Raw genomic sequence first — 19,870 nt, 5'->3', positions numbered from 1 at the left:
TTTCTGTGTGAGTTTGCAGAGTTTGCATGATAGTTTAATTGGTTAATCTAAATTGACCCCACCCCCACCCCCATCCAAAGACATGCACTGATAGGTTAATAGGTTAATCTAAATTGCCCATAGGTGTGAATGTGACAGTGATTGTGTGTCTCTATATGTCAGCCCTGCGACGAACTGGCAAAATGTCCAGGGTGTATCCCGCCTTTGCCCATAAACAGCTGGGATAGGCTCCCGTGACCCTAGTGAGGATAAAGCGGGTTCAGAAAATGAAAATGAATGAATAACTGAGAAAATACAAGAGCCAGAACTATTGGGCAACTACAGTCCTGTACCAGATGAGAATGTGACACCCTCCTGTCCAGTCTTCTCAGTTTCCAGATGTTTGTGGACTGTTGTTAAAAGAAACAGGCATTGCTGCCATCAAAGTCAAAAATGCAACTAAGGGTGCATTTTCTCAGTGTAAACCTCTGACATGTTTTCTATGTTCCACTGTGGATAAAACATGGGTTTATGAGATTTGTTTTTATTTATTCCTCAACTTTTTTGGAACTGGGGTGGTAAAATTGAAATACTCAAATAAACTTACACTTCATTCACTGTGAAACTGCATTGATGTTCCTTATCCAACACTGCCAGCAGGAGGTTTCAAGATGCAGGTAAATCAATAAGCAGAATAATCTGATGTAAAAGATGTAAACAAATAACATTGCATCAATTCTCATAAACAGTATGATATTTTTCACTCTAATCCTCTAAAGAAACTTTGAACTGAGTGAAGAAATGATTAGGCCAAATCTAAATCCGTAAAGTGTGTCACTGTTGGCCCAAAGGGCTTTCAATGCAGTTGTGTGAAATAAAATCAACACACTGGATTCACGGATGGAAATGGAACAGGATTGAAACATGTTAGGCAGTGATATTAAAGTGTAGCTATTTCCACCTCAAAACAGGGACATTAAATATACTTTGAACTCTCCTCTTCTCTTATAAGATCTGAAAAACATTTAGGTTTAATGAGGGTTTGTCTTATTTTGCGCCATAAGGATGGGAACCCCCCTATCAGTTCTGTGCTGAATGATAAAGGAATCTACTGCCCCCTGCTGGAAGTATTTGCACTGTGCTGCCTCCAGTAGGTACAGGAGAAAACACCTCTGATCTTCCAGACAGCTTCATTACGTCAGTACATAACACAGGAAATATGTGCACATGTACACAGGGGCTGAAAATGTCAGTAAATAAGATTTTTTTTTTTCTACATGCTTTTATTTTTGCTTTGAGGAGGTTAACACCGTATTTGCTGATGCAGATAACGCTCTTTTTTTTATTCTTTTCGTTTCTGCAACAAAAACTGTATGGAAAATAATGCATTTTCTTCCTACATTCCCAGCCAGCATGTCCGTGTGGGCCCCAGAAGGGTTACATTTGGGCTGCATATAAGGGTCCCCTGTGGATTTGTCCGCAGTTTCCATGGTGGCCCCACACTCATTTGTTATTATTATTTGTACATACTGTATATGTTATATTTTCTGTGCAGAGATGGAAATATAAAAGACAGTTGTCGCAAACACACCCATTCGTACTCTTTTATTCCCTCACCCAATGAGAATCGCTAAGAGAATCGATAAGGAATCGGATCGATAAACAATAACGATAATGGAGTCGGAATCGTTAAATTCTTCACGATTCCCATCCCTAATTGTTAATATCTTCAGTGTAATTTTTGTGTTTCACTAATTCATCCTGCGGGCCGGACTGGACTCATAGGCGGGCCGGTTTGGCCCCTGGGCCGCATGTTTGACACCCCTGATCTAAATCATTGTCGTGCATGTGTTTTCCAAAACACGAAAAGATTAATTGCAATTTTTTTAAAAAGCACATTATTTGAGGACGGATGCAGCTGAGAAACTACATATGAGGCAGAAAAATCCACCGAAACTCCACTAATTTCACAGAATTGAAGTGAAACTGTGACAATCCCATGATGCGTCTGTCAGGCTCTCACGTGCGTCTGTACGCACGGTCTGGAACGCCCACTCCGGTGATACGTGAATGCGGATTGGCTGCTAAAGATACCAGCTGCTGTGCGTGCCCTGTGATTGGCTGAGGCTGTGTGGGCCATTACGTTATGCTTGTCCACTCACAGACAGCTGGAGAGAGGGAAGACGTCATGGTTTGATTCCCTGTGCGCTGGAAATGGTCGTCGATCTGACATTACTCTGCAGATTCCTCAGACGGGAGGTACAATGAAGGTAAGAGACTTAATCTGTTCGACCAACGCCGTTTATATTCGATTCCCGTGCAGATTTGGTGGAATTAAAGCACGACGCGGCACCGACACGCAGGAAACCCTCCAGTTTAAGGTCAATTATAGGTTTGTATTTTTATGTCTGCATCTACATAAACGGGATTTAATGCAACACGTACTGATGAATTTCAACTCAGAGCTTAGTCTGTCCTAGGTTGGCCTTCCAGCTCCCTCAGTTACATTTGGATTTTCTTGTCGATGCTTGCAAATCCTCTTGGCCATCGTCAGTCTCCCAGAACAACAGTAGATACAGTTTGTAGTTTTATAATGAGCCTGCTTTGACCCGACTGTTAGAGTTCAGTGGACTAAAGCCGTTGGAGCCACGTCCGTCACCCTCAGGCTTTAATCCGCTCTAATCACATACTCACTGCGGCCACTGACTGACACTGGACACGGCTGTTGGACACACAGAGGTCCTCAGTCTGTGGATATGGACGTCCACCACTGGGTCCTCAGATAGTGATGTGAGGCACTCCAGTTCAGCTGATGAAGGTGGTGATGATGATGATGATGATGATGATGATGGTGGTGGTGAAGATGATGGTGATGAAGGTGATGTTGGTGATGAAGTTGATGGTGGTGTTGAAGGTGATGGTAGTGATGAAGATGATGATGGTGATGAAGATGATGGTAGTGATGAAGTAGATGGTGATGATGAAAGGGATGGCAGTGATGAAGATGATGTTGGTGGTTGTGATGAAGGTGATGGTGGTGATGAAGTAGATGGTGGTGATGAAGTAGATGGTGATGATGAAAGGGATGGCAGTGATGAAGATGATGTTGGTGGTTGTGATGAAGGTGATGGTGGTGATGAAGTAGATGGTGGTGATGAAAGGGATGGTGGGGATGAATGTGATGGTATTTGGTGGTGATGAAGATGATGGTGGTGATGAAGGTGACAGTGGTGGTGATGAAGGTGATGGTGGTGATTAGGGATGCAACGATATGAAAATTTCATATCACGGTTATTGTGACCAAAATTATCATTATTATCGCAATATTGTTGAAATTGTGCTCAAAATGTTCAAAAAGTACTTACATACACTGAAATAATTTAACCAAGTTGTATTTTGAAAAATAAATAAATAAATAAATAAAAAAAATACTAAGTAATAGCCACAATGTACTTACTGTTGGCAGAAACATTAAAGTATTAACATGTTAACAATCAAATATACAAATGTGCATTAAACATGTCACCTTCTGGCCACTGTTTGACTATTTTCCATATCAAGTTTGAGTTGTTTTCGAGTTTGTTTGGTTTTTTTTCAGAGATAGATAGCGCCTGAGTGCTGCTGCTTCTCCAGGAAATGAGCAGTACCATTAGCTTTCAAAGTGCGGTAATCAAACACGATTATCATGATAATTAGAATTTAAACAGTAATACTAACTGTTGGGAATTTTACCACGGTTTATCATTACACAGATAATTGTTACATCCCTAGTGGTGATGAAGGTGATGTTGATGATGTCACTGGCTCAGGTCGCGGTGACCGTTATGATGGAGGGTGTCCTGTCTATAGATGGATGTACTTTCCAGTGTTTGGTGTTCTTCACTGCATCCATAATCAGAGTCAGTTTGTCTTCACACACCGTCTACAGTTTATTTGATGTTTAATATTTGAGCTGACAGTAAAAATGCAACACAGCCAAGTGAAATTTATTTGAACATCTGTAGCTCAGTTTCTTTACTGATAACTGTATTTAACGCCATCGTACTGAAAACTACTGACATGTACATGACACACAGATACAGGTTTTACCAAACTGCCCCCAGTCGTTAAGTCATAAAATTATAGAGATCTGATGAGAGAAACATTCATGGTTTCATTTGCACAGTAGTTCACATTAAATGAACTATTAAATAAAATTAAATACATTATTCAAAAGAACATTAACCTATAGCACTGCAGTCAATTTAGAGGCATGTACATGACTGTGGGAAGGTTTAAGGACATAAGCAGGTTTGTTTTAGCAAAAGTCTCATGATATATAATAATGTACAAGACGTCATCCAATCTCTGGAATAAGATACAGCTGAAATACGGAACAGACACGTGTATCCAGTGTTTAATGTGACCTTCCTTTGTATTTAACATGTGTTGAACTCTTCTGCGCAGACATTATGACATTTACTGAACTAACCTTCCAGTGTTTTACACCAGGTTTTATTCAACACACGTCCAGTGCTTCTTATCGTTTGGGAACAGAGATCACATGAAATACCGTTTCCTGTAGAAACCCTGTTGTTTTTATTTTAGTGAGTTTTTAATGCCGTGCATGATATTTCACTTTATTTATGTTGTTGTATTTTAATAAAGAGGCTGATGACTAGATATTCTCTTTATAACCATGTGAAAACCACATAGCTAAGGTGGGTTTAAGACTTGTGCACAGTACTGCACATGTGACACACTGTGCAAAAGAACATCTACAACATTCTGGTATAAATACTGTGTAACGACAGCTCTAGATGTGGTTTTTCATAAACATACATTGAAAGTGTAACAAATTCCAACACCATCACACACAAACTGTGTCATTGATCAGGCTTGGAACACTTGTCACATTATATAAAATTACAAGACTGGCACATTTTATATTTATATTATGTTGTCTGTAGGAATGTAACGATATGAAAATTTCATATCACAGTTATTGTGACCAAAATTATCACGGTCATCATTATTATCTGGTATTGTTGAAATGTGCTCAAAATGTTCAAAAAATACTTATACACACACTGAAATAATTTAACCAAGTTGGATTTTGAAAAAAAAAAAAAAAAGAAAAGAAAAAATCTAATAAAATAATAGGCACAATGTACTTTCTTTTGGCAGAAACATTCAAATATTAACATGTAAACATCAAACATACAAATGTGGCCGTTGTTTGACCATTTTCCATATCAAGTTTGAGTTGTGTTAGGGTCTCTCTCCCTCTCTTTTTCTCTTTCTCTTTCTCTTTCAAAGTGCGGTTATGAAACACAGTTATCATGATAATTAGAATTTAAACGGTAATACTAACCGTTGGGAATACCAGTAATTGTTTCATCCCTAGTTGTCTGTAACAGGATTTTATTATTAATGAGTTTTTAATAAATGTCACAGCTACTACAAAGTATGTTTTTATTACACACAATATGATGTTTAGCGGTAACAGACAGTATATATAAATGTCATTTTAACATAATTCATCTCTAATAACAGCTTACTAAAAGTAAAGCTCTTAGACTTGCTCTCCTCTCAATGTCGCATCAGAGTTAATTTTCCATTATTCACATTATAACTGTGTCCCATAGGGCTGGCAATAAATCAATAACAATATATATCGAGATAGAACCCCCCCCCCCTCTGAAATAGAAACTAAAACAACTCAAACTTGTTGTGGAAAATGGTCAAACACGCTCCACTATGACCTGTATTCCAACTCAAAAAAACCACTCAGGAATCGATAGGATTATTGATAAGGAATTGGATTGGTAAGCACAATCAACAATGGCATTAATATTGATAAAATCCTGTCAATTCCCACCCTGACTGCAGATATCTGTTACAGAAGATTTAGTGATTTATTTCAAACATGCAATGAAATTTAACACAAACGCAAACAAGCAAAACATAAATAATAATACAAATATCAACAATCCTAACAATCTTAGACAGAAGAACAGCACAATAGTTCTATTTACATGCCCGAAAAGGGGTGGGAGGAAGTGCAACTTAAAGTGCCATCTTAAATGCAAATTTGTATGTTTGATGTTTACATATTAATATTTTAATGTTTCTGTCAACAGAAAGTACATTGTGTGTGTTATTTTATTTGGGTTTTTGTTTTGGTTAAATGATTTCAGTTTGTGTGCAAGTACTTTCTGAACATTTTGAGCACATTTCAACAATACCATGATAATAATAACACTGGGTTACAAAAAAATGTTTTTTGCAAGTTGTCTAGGTTTTTTTCAACTGAATTAGGACCATTTTGCACCACTAAATCCAAAAATGACATCTGTTTTTCTCAATCAGGTCAGGTTTTTTTGCTAATTTGATTTTGAAAAATTTGATCTTCTCACAAAATTGTTTAAATTTTTGTGACTTTATCAGTTGATTTTTTATATATAGTTCTCACCCAAAATAGGTTTTAAGAGACAAAAAATCATTTTCTAACAGGATTCCTGTTAGGTACAATAGTGTATTCACCTCAGATGTAGCAGAATACGTCAGGCTTATTTTTGCAAGATCTTCTAGTCGAAGCCATTTCATTCACCTGTAATATTAAAAAAAATATTCATCATAAATTGGCAAAAGTAAAATCTTCAGAACTCGTTTATTGCAAGAAATATGAAAGAATTTTGTATCATATGATGTGAAAATGCCCTTAAATGTAAGCAAAAATGTTAAAAAGCCAATATGTAGCATAGTTCAGAAAGTTGACCTGATTGAGCAAAATTAATGTGATTTTTGGATTCAGCACACCAAAATTATCCTAAATCAGCTCAAAAAACTTAAACAATAAATTTGTTGTTGACCAGTGTAATAATCGTGATAATTTTGATCACAATAACCGTGGTATGAAATTTTCATATCGTTTCATCTCTAACACTAATGTATGGGCTGCAGCGGGAGAGAACATTTGACCAAGAACTCGGGCGAGCGGTTTACTGAAAAGTAGGGTGTGGCATAAGAAGCTGGGAGTCGCACGTTCAAAGTGTGTTAAGTTCAATTTTCATTTTATGGCAGTTAAGGAACGCACACCCCTATGTACGAGGGCTGTTCAATAAGTTCATGGCCTCACCCAGAAATACTGGTTGTTATAATACAGGATGTTACATTCTTTCGTGATGGGATAGTGATGCTTGAACATCGATGGACCAAGTGCATTGCTGTAAATGGAGATTATGTTGAAAAATAAAATATAAATTATCAGTCTGTGTTGTTCTGTTCTGAGTGAGGCCATGAACTTATTGAACAGCCCTCGTATGTACCCCCGGCACTGTTTGGTGCAGATGGTCTGTTTTGTTTGTGTTCTCTTTTAAAACTTGAAAGCTTGAAGCTGCTGGTCAGACTTTTAGTTTAGTTTTAAATATATGTACCTGTTTTATTGATCTGAAGCAGTTGTATAATGTTCTTCAACACATCTGTCATGTTCAACCTCTGACAGAAAATAAATCATATTTAATTAAATGAAAAATAACCTTCTGATGTCTTCACAACTAACTTATGAGGAACGCAAAATTTAAGCTTGACAAAAAGAGTGATTTGATTTATATCGTGATACATATCGATATCGTCTCATGTGAAAAAAAATTATTGTGAAATGATTTTTTCCATATCACCCAGCCCTAGTGTCCCTGCTAAACTAAAGTGGATGGGATGCTTGTTTTTTCCCCCAATGGAACAGAGAGCTATCGCTGCGTTGTGTATGATGCATAAAAAGCCCAGAAAAGGAACATTTCTAATGTGTTATATTTTTTACACTAGAATAGACCAAGTATTTGCTCCTGGAGGATTCTGTTGGGTTTCTGTAATTTGGCTGAAGAGTCTGGTTTAGACCAGCTGTAAATGTAAAGTGTCATGAGATAACTTGTGTTATGTGACGCTGTATAATGTCACAATGTAAGTATGTAAATACCATTTAAATTTTAAGAGTGTTTCATTTTAAATTCTCTATTTATATAATACAATTTTTTTCTCATTTTCCTTTATATTTCACTCTCACTTGTGGTTTTTTTCTTCCTGTTTTTTGCACTGGTGTGTTGTACGTTGCTGCTGTCATCTGTGAAATTTCCCCATAGTGGGATCAATAAAGACTTATCTTATCTTATCTTATCTTATCTTATCTTATCTTATCTTATCTTATCTTATCTTATCTTATCTTATCTTATCTTATCTTATCTTATCTTATCTTATCTTATCTTATCTTACCTCTTATCTTATCTTATCTTATCTTATCTTATCTTATCTTATCTTATCTTATCTTATCTTACCTCTTATCTTATCTTATCTTATCTTATAATAATAATAATAATAATAATAATAATAATAATAATTATTATTATTATTGTTATTATTATTATTATTATTATTATTATTATTATTGGATTTATATAGCGCTTTTCTAGACACCCAAAGCGCTTTACATTATTGACCCATTATTCATTCGCTCTCACATCTTATCTTACCTCTTACCCTACATTATCTTATCTTATCTTATTTTAGCTTATCTTAGCTTACCTCTTATCTTATTTTATCTTATCTTACTTTACATTATCTTATCTTATCTTATCTTATCTTATCTTATCTTATCTTACCTCTTATCTTATCTTATCTTATCTTACCTCTTATCTTATCTCATCTCATCTCATCTTATAAATAAAATTGGATTGATTGAAACATTTGGATTCAAATACACACTAGGTATCTTTTCTGTGTGGTTGAAAAGCCTGTTTATATTCTGAGCCGTCATAAATGCTGTCTGTAAACACTCTGAAATCTCTATGGACTTCAACATTGGTGTAACTCATCAGATTGTACTATATTATAAATGAAACTAAATTCACTTTGAACTGACTTCGAGGTAGATAAAGGGTCCACAGCAGATATCTGGAACAAACCAGTCATGCTTTCATATTTCAGAGCCATGTCTGCAGCAGTAAATAAAATTTGTTTGTATTTCCACATCAGAAATATTCTCCAAGTGAAATTCTCCCTGATTCCTCCTCTGCCTTTGGAGCACAGTTTGTAAATTGATTATTTTCCAGACATACGTGCAGTCTCCGAGTGTAGCAGCAGGAGTTTAAGGTGCATCTTTCTTCAGAACTTCACTGAATTTGACTTCAATAGGCTTTAGTTCAATAGGCGCGTGTTCATCTAACTCAGGGGTGTCAAACTCATTTTAGTTCAGGGGCCATATTCAGCTACATTTGATCTGCAGTGGGCCGGACCAGAAAAATAATAACAGAATAACCTATAAATAATGACAACTCCAAATGTTTGTCTCTGTTTTAGTGTTAAAAAAAAAAAACATTAAATTATGAAAATACTTACTTTTATAAACTATCCACACACACACCCCCACCCCCCCAAAACAAAAAAAAAACTGGAAAAACTGAAATTTAAATTAAAAAACTTAAGAAAATTTAGTGCCATTTTAACAATATTATTACTCAGCTTATCATTTCTACATGTGCATTATGGATCAGCTCTACAAAGACACTAAACACTGAGGAACAGGCAGGAAAATTGTTAAAATTGTGCTTAAATTTCTTTAGACATTTCAGGTTGTTCATATTTGTTCAGGTTATTCACATTTTAGTGTTACAGGATAGTTTGTAAATGTAAATATTTTCATAATTTAAGGTTATTTTTTGCACTAAAACAAAGAAAAAATTTTAAGTTGTTAATTCTAGATTTTTTTGGTTTAATTCAAAAAAAAATTTTTTTTTACTTAATTGAAGATTTTTTTGGCTTAATTCAAGATTTTTTGCTAAATTTGATTTTTTTTTTTTTTTTTTGCTTAATTGAAGATTTTTTTTTACTTAATTGAAGATTTTTTTTTGGCTTAATTGAAGATTTTTTTTAACTTAATTGAAAATTATTTTTTGCTTAATTCAAGATTTTTTTTTTACTTAATTGAAGAATTTTTTTTTTTTGCTTAATTTAAAAAAAAAAATTAATTGAAGATTTTTTTGGCTTAATTCAAGATTTTTTTTTTTTTTTTACTTAATTGAAGAATTTTTTTTTTTTGCTTGATTCAAGATTTTTTTTAAATTGAATTGAAGATTTTTTTTTTTTGGCTTAATTGAATTTTTTTTTTAACTTAATTGAAGTTTTTTTTGTTTAATTCAAGATCTTTTTTACCTAATTGAAGATTATTTTTTTTTTGGCTTAATTCAAGACTTTTTTTTTTTTAACTTAATTGAAGATTTTTTTGGCTTAATTCAAGATTTTTTTTTTACATAATTGAAGATTTTTCTTAGCTTAATTCAAGATTTTTTGCTAAATTTGAGATTTTTTTTTTGCTTAATTCAAGATTTTTTTTCCTTAATTCAAGCTAATTTTTTCTTTTTTTTTTTGTTTTTTTTTTTTGCTTAATTCAATTCAAGACTGTGGAAATTTGCACTTGGCAAAAACATCCCAGGGGCCAAACTGGACCCTTTAGCGGGCCACATTTGGCCCCCGGGCTGCATGTTTGACACCCCTGATCTAACTGTTATTTAAATTCAATCCTACATTTATTCTCAACAGTTTTAAATAACTGTTGACATGCATTGAATGTCATTATGCTCTGTGCCAGTTTTACTCTCCCAGTCTAAACGTTCAGTTGTTATTTAGTTTTGGGATGATTAAATGACTCAGTAAAAGTCAGTAGGTAGAGGAAGTGAAATGTCAGATGGAGACATTAGCACAGACCTGGGCATTGAACGGCCCGTTACCTGACCCTGACTGGCCCGCATGAGGTCACTGGCAAATTAAAGGTCAATGCAAATATATATCATTGTAATAGATGAAACCAATACAACGACACTGCTTTTATTTTGAAGGATCTGGTAAATTGATGTGTTTTCATGCATAGTTTCTGTACTTAGCATAAGACTTATGCACTGATTGGTTTGTTGGTCAGTTTCAGCCCATGAAGATGTCAGCCAATAATAATAATAATAATAATAATAATAATAATAATAATAATAATAATAATAATAATAATAAATATTATTTTTTTTAAAAAGAACAATTGATTCAGAATGCAGAGTTTTTAACAAGACATGGAGTTTCTTCACTGAGGTCAAAGGTAAAGAGAAAAAAAAAGAACTGAGAAACAAACAAACAAAGCTGGATGCATTTATTGTTTTTCATATAAAGTTAATGTGGAGCTGGTTTTGCACATTTTTGAAACTGTTTTTGTGAATATTCATTAAATAGTTGTATTCTGTGCTCCACATTTTCATTGTGTCATTTGTCTCTTTTCCATTGACTCTCAAATTTGTGTAAATATAACTTGCACATAAAAATTTACCTAATGAAAAATCAACAATTTCGCCCAAACTCCTCAGATCCATTTATTTTATTTTGTTTCTCTGCAAAGTTTATTTAGTTGTACTACATAAATGTCATTGCCTGTACTGTATCCAATGGTACAATAAATCAATCATTGAGGAATATGACATGCTTTTTTCATGAAGTATATAAACAATATTTAGTTTTTATTCGTACAGACCCTATTGAAAGAAAAATTCAGGTTCACAGGAAAATCACCGCTTTTCAATTAATCAATCGATCGACAAGGTAACTCGACTAATGATGAATGAATTAATCAATAATTTGCATCCCTAGTTTGTATATGTCAGACCTGTGATGAACTGATGACATGTCCAGGGTTCGCTAACTCTGCCTTCACCCATTCGATGCTGGAATAGGCTCCACCCCCGACCCTCACAACAGCAGTTACAGCCTTTCATTTTCACAAGACTGTTCCAATTATTATTTCTGAGTAAAATTATTCTAATTATGAGGATTATTTTTATGACTAGGATGAAAATCCTTTGTAGTCAGTGACTGAAGTTTGGAAGCGATGACATCACCAAATGCTGAGTTTCTTCTGGAGATGCTTTACTCCATCCAGATGAAGTTGTTGCTTGTTTGTGGGTGTTTCTTCAGTTTAGTTTTCAGTAAGTGAAAAGCTGCTCTGCTGGACACACTCAGCCACTGAGTCTTGGGTTGCTTTTGCAGTATGTTTTGGATCAGTATCATCTGCAGTGTCTGAATTTGAGCAGAAGGTATCCCTGTATACCGATCGATCAGCATTACATCATTATTTCCCAGTGACCCAGGTCCGTTGGCGGCTGTTCATGTCCAGGCCATAACACTGTCCCCCCTGTTGGACACAAGATGTGGTCCGCTTTGGATCATAAGGTGGTCCTTTGTCCTACTTTTTATTTTTGTCATTCTGGTACAAGTTCACGTTGGTTTCATGCGTCCAGAGAATAATTTTCCAGACTAGTCAGGCTTCTGTCGATGTTTTGATGCCTCAATGTCAAATTTACTGCGGTGGTGTGAAAAGGCAAAATTCCAAAATGTGTGTCATTCATTCTCTCTCTCTCTTTCTCTCTCTCTCTCTCTCTCGCTCTCTCTCGCTCTTTCTCTCACTCTCTCTCACTCTCTGTATATATATATATATATATATATATATATAATATATATATATATATATATATATATATATATATATATATATATATATGTATATGTATATGTATGTGTGATGGCCGTCGGCCATTTTGCCTGTGGTTCTCCTTGTTTTCCTCCATTTTAGCTCTGGTTGGCTCCACCCTGCTCGTTTGGCACACCTGGCCAGACCCTATATAAGTGTGCTGGAAACCAAAATGGCTCTCTCCCTCCTGCCTGCCTGATGACACCTGGGGTTCCCAGCATGGCCGTCTGATTTTTGGTTTTGTTTGTTTGGTTCTTCTGGTTTCTTTGTTCTCACATGCATCCACACATCCTACACTTCACCACTGATTACTGATTTTTTGACCTGAGTAAGTTTGATTTGCTTATCTTTATTAAAATACATTACCTTTAATTGTCACTGTGCGGACCTTCCCTTCTTTTGTTATGCTCTCATACGAGCTGGGCATAACAGTGGGGGCTCGTCCTTTTGAACCTATTGTTATCTGTTAACTGAGAATGATAGTAACAAAGGGGAGGCTCACAGTGACTTTAAATGTAATGTTAACTCAGGTAGGGAGGCAAAATCTGGTTCTCTCTTTTGGGGCTTGCGTTTGAGATGTTCTTAAGGGGAAGAAGGGTTGTAAGTTACACAGTGTGGAGCTATGGGGAGGTTGTAGCTTGATAGCTTTGTCACATTGAGCTGTCTGGCTGGAGCATGTGTTACCCCCAGATAGGCTTTAGTGGCAGTTCTCTCACAAGGAGGGGTTGCTCTCTTTTTTGTTTTTAAGGGCTGTTTGTTATTTTTGTGTGTTGCCCGCGTGGTTAGCAGCAGTTGTCTCGGGAGCACCCCGAAGTATTGGCTGAGACACGTTGTCTCCCCAATACAGACGGTTTACAGGTGCATAATTACCCGCCGCCAGTGCGCACATGAAGACTAGGGTGCAGTTAGCCAGTTGAGGTTAGGCAGTTAGGAGGGGGCGCTCCTTTATCACTCAATCTCCCTGTGGTTTTTGCTGTGTAACTGAGATTTTTTTTTTTCTTCCTCCTTGAGTTAGGTCTCTGTCTGTGGCTGGGTTGAGGTCAAGTTAACATGGATACTGGACACAGTAATTCTTTGGTTTCGGAGTTCCTCCAGCGGCCATCTCGTGACACTTTAGCTCAATTTGCAGTGGGTGATTTGGTTGATTTGGCTGTGCATTTGGGTTGGGCTAAAGCAGAGAAGGTGCCAAAAAAGGCGGAGCTTCGGGGTATTGTTGAGGGGTTAGCGGTCTCCGCTCAGCTTTTGGAGGCGGTGGTTCAAGCTCCAGTTGTTCAGGAAACTCCAGGTGTTGTTAATGAGAATTGGTCTTTTGATCAGTGTCTTCAGATGGAGAAGGAAAAGGCTAAATTGGAAAGGGAGAGGTTCCAGTTTCAGCTACAGCAGGAGAAGCTGAAGGCTGAAGTTGCTTTGGAGAAGGAACGACTTCTGTTGGAGCGGCTGAGGTTGGAGCTGCAGATGGAAGGTAGAGGTGAGGCTGCAGGGGGGCATCGTGGATTTGATGTGGCTGAGAGTCTACGTTTGCTGCCAAAATTTGATGAGAAGGACCCTGACACATTTTTTGCGCTGTTTGAGCGGGTAGCAAGTAGTAGGGGGTGGTCTGATACCCACCAAACTTTAATGCCGCAGTGTATCTTAACAGGGAAGGCCCAGAGAGCTTTTTCTGCCCTTAGTCCTGTTGAAGGTGCCAATTATGCTAAGGTTAAGGCTGCAGTCCTTAAGGCCTATGAACTAGTGCCTGAGGCCTATAGGCAACGGTTTAGGAACTGGAAGAGAAGGGATCAGCAGACTCATGTTGAATTTGTTCAGGACATTTCAACCCATTTCAATCGTTGGTGTTCAGCCTCAGGAGTGGATACATATGAAGGTCTTTGTAATCTGATTGTGTTGGAACAGTTTAAGGGTTCAGTGCCAGCCCATATAGCTACTTATATCACTGAAAAGAAGGTTACAACAGCTGCGGAAGCTGCGGTTTTGGCAGATGAATATGTTTTAACACATGGCAGTCATTCCACAATTGGTCAGGGTCATCGAGAGGGACAGTGGAGGGGGAGTTTGAGGCCTAGGCCTAGTAAGCCTTCAGAAAGTCATGAAGTTTCTCAGGTGGGGGGTAGACAAGTTCCTGGTACAGATGGCAAGTTTGATCCAGTCAAAACCTGCCATGTTTGTAGGAACAAGGGACATTGGAAAGGGGAGTGTCCTCTGAGTGGGGTTGGTCAAAAATCTGTGGTTTCTAGTGTATATGTGAAGCCAGCTGGCTTGATTTCATCTACATTTCATATTACAAGGCCCACAACTGTTCCTCCACCAAAGTCTCTACCATCTGAGCCTATAGATGACTTGTATGCTCCTTTCGTCTCTGATGGTTTTGTGTCTTTGATGGGACAGGGAAAAGTTCCTGTTAAGGTTTTGAGGGACTCGGGTGCCTCTCAGAGTCTAATCTTGACTGGTATTCTGCCATTTTCAGCCAGTACAGCTACTGGGGCTAAAGCTCCTGTCCTTGGTGTGGGGATGGTTCCACTGTGGGTTCCTGTACATCATTTTCATTTAGACTCTGAATTGGTGTGTGGGGAAGTTGACATGGCCGTCCGTCCTCAGTTGCCCATTAAGGGTGTGCACATCATCCTAGGGAATGATTTAGCAGGGGCTAGGATTTGGAAAAATGGTCCACCAGGGAGATATGAGGGTTCAGTCTGGCAAGGGTCTAGAGATCCTGCAGAGAGTGCTAAAGAGCACTCTACAGTTTTTTCTTCCGGTGTGGTAACTAGGGCCCAGAGTAAGGCTATGTCAAAGCAGAGCCAGTGTTCTCAAGCAGGTCTTACAGAAGCAAAGGATTTGTGTAATTTTTCTGTCCTTTTACCTGAAGTCTCTAGAGAGGAGTGGGTTAAAGAGCAGGCAGTGGATACCACTCTGAAACCTTTGTTTGAACTGGTTGGTTCAGAGAATAGACTCAGAAATGCCTCAGGGGGTTATGTTCTTAGTGATGGTCTACTGTTGAGGAAGTGGATCAGAGTTGTAGCGGGAGTGCAAATTGATGGTGTGGTTCAAGTTGTGGTTCCTTTAAGGTTCAGAGATCTGGTGTTAAGCACTTCTCATGATGGTGTGGGAGGCCATCTTGGGGTGAAGAAAACTTATGATAAGGTGCTTCGCCACTTCTTCTGGCCTCGTCTGAAGAAGGATGTTGCTGCATACTGTAAAACCTGTAACACATGTCAGTTGACAGGGAAGCCCAATCAGAAGATCAAGCCAGCTCCACTCTATCCCATTCCTGTTGTGAAGAGCAGGGTGTCTGACCGGGACTACTTGATTATTACACCTGACAGAAGGAAGAAAGTGCAGTGGTGTCATGTAAATTTGTTGAAGCCTTATTTTTCTCCCTCAAACAGAAAGGAGGATGGTCTGCTGACTGTGGATGGGGTTGAGACTAAGTCAGTGGCCGCAGTTGGGGCTGGGTTTTCAGATGATTTTGATGTACCCTCTGATCCTATTTTGACTGGGAAGCTTAAAAATTCAGAGTATTTAGACCATCTACCCAGTCAGTTTAATCATCTGGCAGGGACTCAGCAACAGGATCTAGTACAGTTGATCTCATCTCACTTGTCTATCTTTTCAGATACACCAACCCGCACCAACCTGATTGAGCATGACATAGAGGTGGGGGATGCCCTGCCAGTAAGGCAGCGTGCTTACAGGATGCCAGTGGGGAATCGAGAGCGTATGGAGAGGGAGGTGAAGTATTTGTTGCAGCATGGGTTGGCTGAGCCATCATGTTCAGGATGGGCTTCTCCATGTCTATTAGCAAATAAAGCAGATGGGTCAGACAGGTTCTGCACTGATTTCAAAAAAGTTAATGCAGTCACCAAGCCTGATTGTTACCCTCTTCCTCGGATTGAGGATTGCATTGATCAGGTGGGTGGGGCAAAATTTGTGACCAAGCTGGACCTTCTGAAAGGGTATTGGCAAGTGCCACTGACAGCCAGGGCCAAGGAGATTTCTTCCTTTATTACACCGTGGGGTCTGTTTTCCTATTCTGTAATGCCATTTGGCCTCCGAAACGCTCCAGCCACATTTCAACGTCTTATGAATCAAGTCTTAGCTGGGTTGGAAGGGTGTTCAGCTTATTTGGATGATGTGATAGTGTTCAGTGACACATGGGAAGCTCATGTTCAGCGGCTGGGGGCAGTGTTCGACAGGTTGACACAGGCAAACTTAACTGTTAATTTGGCAAAGTGTGAGTTTGCTAAAGCAACAGTTACCTATCTGGGCAAAGTGGTTGGTCAGGGGGAAGTCCGTCCGGTGCAGGCTAAGGTGGAGGCTATGCTTCACTATCCAGTGCCTGCATCCAAAAAAGAGCTGATGAGGTTCCTCGGGTTAGTGGGGTATTACCGCAGCTTTTGTCCCAACTTCTCCACTGTGGTTGCTCCGCTGACTAACCTGCTGAAGAAGAATACACCTTTCGTCTGGTCATCCTCCTGTCAAGATGCTTTTGAAGGTGCGAAAACTTTGATATGCTCCACTCCAGTGCTTGCAGCTCCAGTCTTCCATAAACCTTTTAAGATCCAGGTGGATGCGAGTGATGTGGGAGCTGGGGCAGTGCTCCTCCAGGAAGGGGAGGGGGGACTTGACCATCCTGTGTGCTTCTTCTCTCGTAAGTTTAATCGTCACCAGTTGCACTATTCAGTGATCGAGAAAGAGACTCTGGCTTTAATTTGGGCTTTAAAGTTTTTTGAGGTGTATGTTGGGTCCTCACAGCCGGTGACTGTATACACTGATCATAACCCACTTACATTTTTGAATAGCATGCACAATGCCAATAGTAGGCTTATGAGATGGCTGTTATTTTTACAGCCTTACACACTGAATGTTTGTCACATTAAAGGTAGTGATAATGTAATGGCTGATGCACTCTCTAGGGCACCTTGTTGATGCTACACTAAGACCCTGTTAGTGGGGTCTTGTGTTTATGGGGGGGGGGGTGTGATGGCCGTCGGCCATTTTGCCTGTGGTTCTCCTTGTTTTCCTCCATTTTAGCTCTGGTTGGCTCCACCCTGCTCGTTTGGCACACCTGGCCAGACCCTATATAAGTGTGCTGGAAACCAAAATGGCTCTCTCCCTCCTGCCTGCCTGATGACACCTGGGGTTCCCAGCATGGCCGTCTGATTTTTGGTTTTGTTTGTTTGGTTCTTCTGGTTTCTTTGTTCTCACATGCATCCACACATCCTACACTTCACCACTGATTACTGATTTTTTGACCTGAGTAAGTTTGATTTGCTTATCTTTATTAAAATACATTACCTTTAATTGTCACTGTGCGGACCTTCCCTTCTTTTGTTATGCTCTCATACGAGCTGGGCATAACAGTATGTATTAGGCCTGTAACGGTACACGTACCGAACCGAACCGTTTCGGTACACACCTGTTCGGTTCGGCACACAGCTGTACCGAAACGGCACAGTATGTTGACAAAAAGAAAAAGGAACGAAAGATGTCGTTTAATGCGGAACTTTAAATTCGCGCAAGTTTCACACGGACATATTAAAGGACACGCACATTGACCCAAAATACCAAATAGCAGCTGAAATAAGGTAAAAAAAAAAAATGATGTGAACCTGGAAGGAAGAGACTGAAGACCCTCCACCATCAGTACAGTCCAGTTTGGATCACTTCAGGTCCCGGTGAAAGACAACAACGAGGAAAGAGACGTCGATAAGACGGACGTTGTTTGGCCCCTAGGAACTACGGTAGTTCTAAAACACACTAGCTCTCTCTCTCTCTCTCTCTCTCTCTCTCTCTCTCTCATGCACGCTGTATAACAGAGGAATAAAACTCGGAGTTGGCCACTGACAGTATATAAAAATAAAGTTTCACTTTCGTTTCACGCCAGCGTTAGTTACGTTAGTTATGGACCGGACCGCACCCCCCCACCCCCCGGCTCCGACCAAAAAAAACAAAACAAAAAAACAACAAACAAACCATCCCCCAGACAAATCGTACGTTCCATGCGCGCGCGCACACTCAAACACACACACACACACACACACACACACACACACACACACACACACACACACACACACACATACACACAAGTACACACAGTGTCCTAAACAGTTTATTCTCTGTCCTAAAATAAATAATTTGGTTCAGTTTGTTGTCAATGTTGCTCTTCAGTTTGTTTAAACAGAATACCAGTTTACCCTCCTGTTAATGTTGCACTTCATGCAGAATTTTTTTTGCTGATATTTTTCTGCAGATTGTGAACTGACAGAACTGTGATTAGATTTTTCTTGTTTGTTCAAAACTACCTGTCAGAGAAAAGTGCAATACTAATGTTTAAAATACATTTAGTCATATTAATAATTTATTTTATTTTCTATTTGATTTATAGCAGCAGAATTATATTATTCCTGTTTTTCTATATTCTATTGTGTCCAAAAATTGGGGGAAAAATGTTAAAAAATTCATAAATGTATTAAAGACATTTTGAGGGGTTTTCTTTCTTCCCGTACCGAACCGAAAAAAACCGAACCGTGGCTTTGAAAACCGAAAACGTACCGAACCGAAAAATAATTTTTTGTGTACCGTTACAGGCCTAATATATATATATATATATATATATATATATATATATATATATATATATATATGTATGTATGTATATATATGTATGTATGTATATATGTCTTCAGTCTCTTCCTTCCAGGTTCACATCATTTATTTTTTTTATTTTTTATTTTTTTTTACCTTATATCAGCTGCTATTTGGTATTTTGGGTCAATGTGCGTGTCCTTTAATATGTTAATATGGCGAATTTAAAGTTCCGCATTAAACGACATCTTTCGTTCCTTTTTCTTTTTGTCAACATACTGTGCCGTTTCGGTACAGCTGTGTGCCGAACCGAACAGGTGTGTACCAAAACGGTTCGGTTCGGTACGTGTACCGTTACAGGCCTAGTATGTATGTATATGTGTGTGTGTGTGTGTGTGTGTGTGTGTTTGACTGTATCTTAGAGCTTGTTTTTTTTTTTACTTATTATTTATTGGACACATAGACATTCAACATACAGTCATAAGACTTACATTATAAATACTCAAAAGACAACAAACTGAAGTATCACATCAGATAGGTTCATATCAACAAATTTACACACAGACAGAATGAAAACAAAATGAAACAAAGCAGAACAAAACAGGAACAAAACAAAACAAAACAAAAAAAAGACAAAACAAAAATTATTTGTATCTTAGAAGGTTTAAATCAAATAAATAAAACGTGTATTTTAGTTTTTACTGCATTTCTCTCCTAGTGGTGTTTCAACAGCCATTCTATTTTTAAAGAAATATTTATAGAAATACCAGA

The 19,870-nt window shown here is 38.1% G+C and overlaps 1 protein-coding gene across 4 annotated transcripts in view; it reads left to right on the top strand.

The window, feature by feature from the left end:
• The first annotated feature begins 2,121 nt into the window (after positions 1-2,121).
• Positions 2,122-19,870, top strand: part of rnf34b (ring finger protein 34b) — a 38,436-nt gene continuing 20,687 nt past the window's right edge. For all 4 annotated transcript variants that reach the window (XM_030151138.1, XM_030151135.1, XM_030151137.1 and 1 more), the window contains exon 1: positions 2,122-2,249. In XM_030151138.1, coding sequence (XP_030006998.1) covers positions 2,244-2,249 — 6 coding nt within the window. In that variant the 5' untranslated portion in view covers positions 2,122-2,243. The remainder of the gene's footprint in view (positions 2,250-19,870) is intronic.

This window comes from Sphaeramia orbicularis, chromosome 12 (assembly GCF_902148855.1).
Source record: "Sphaeramia orbicularis chromosome 12, fSphaOr1.1, whole genome shotgun sequence".
Classification (NCBI taxonomy): Eukaryota; Metazoa; Chordata; class Actinopteri; order Kurtiformes; family Apogonidae; genus Sphaeramia; species Sphaeramia orbicularis.
This window is presented reverse-complemented; position numbering and strand designations above follow the sequence as displayed.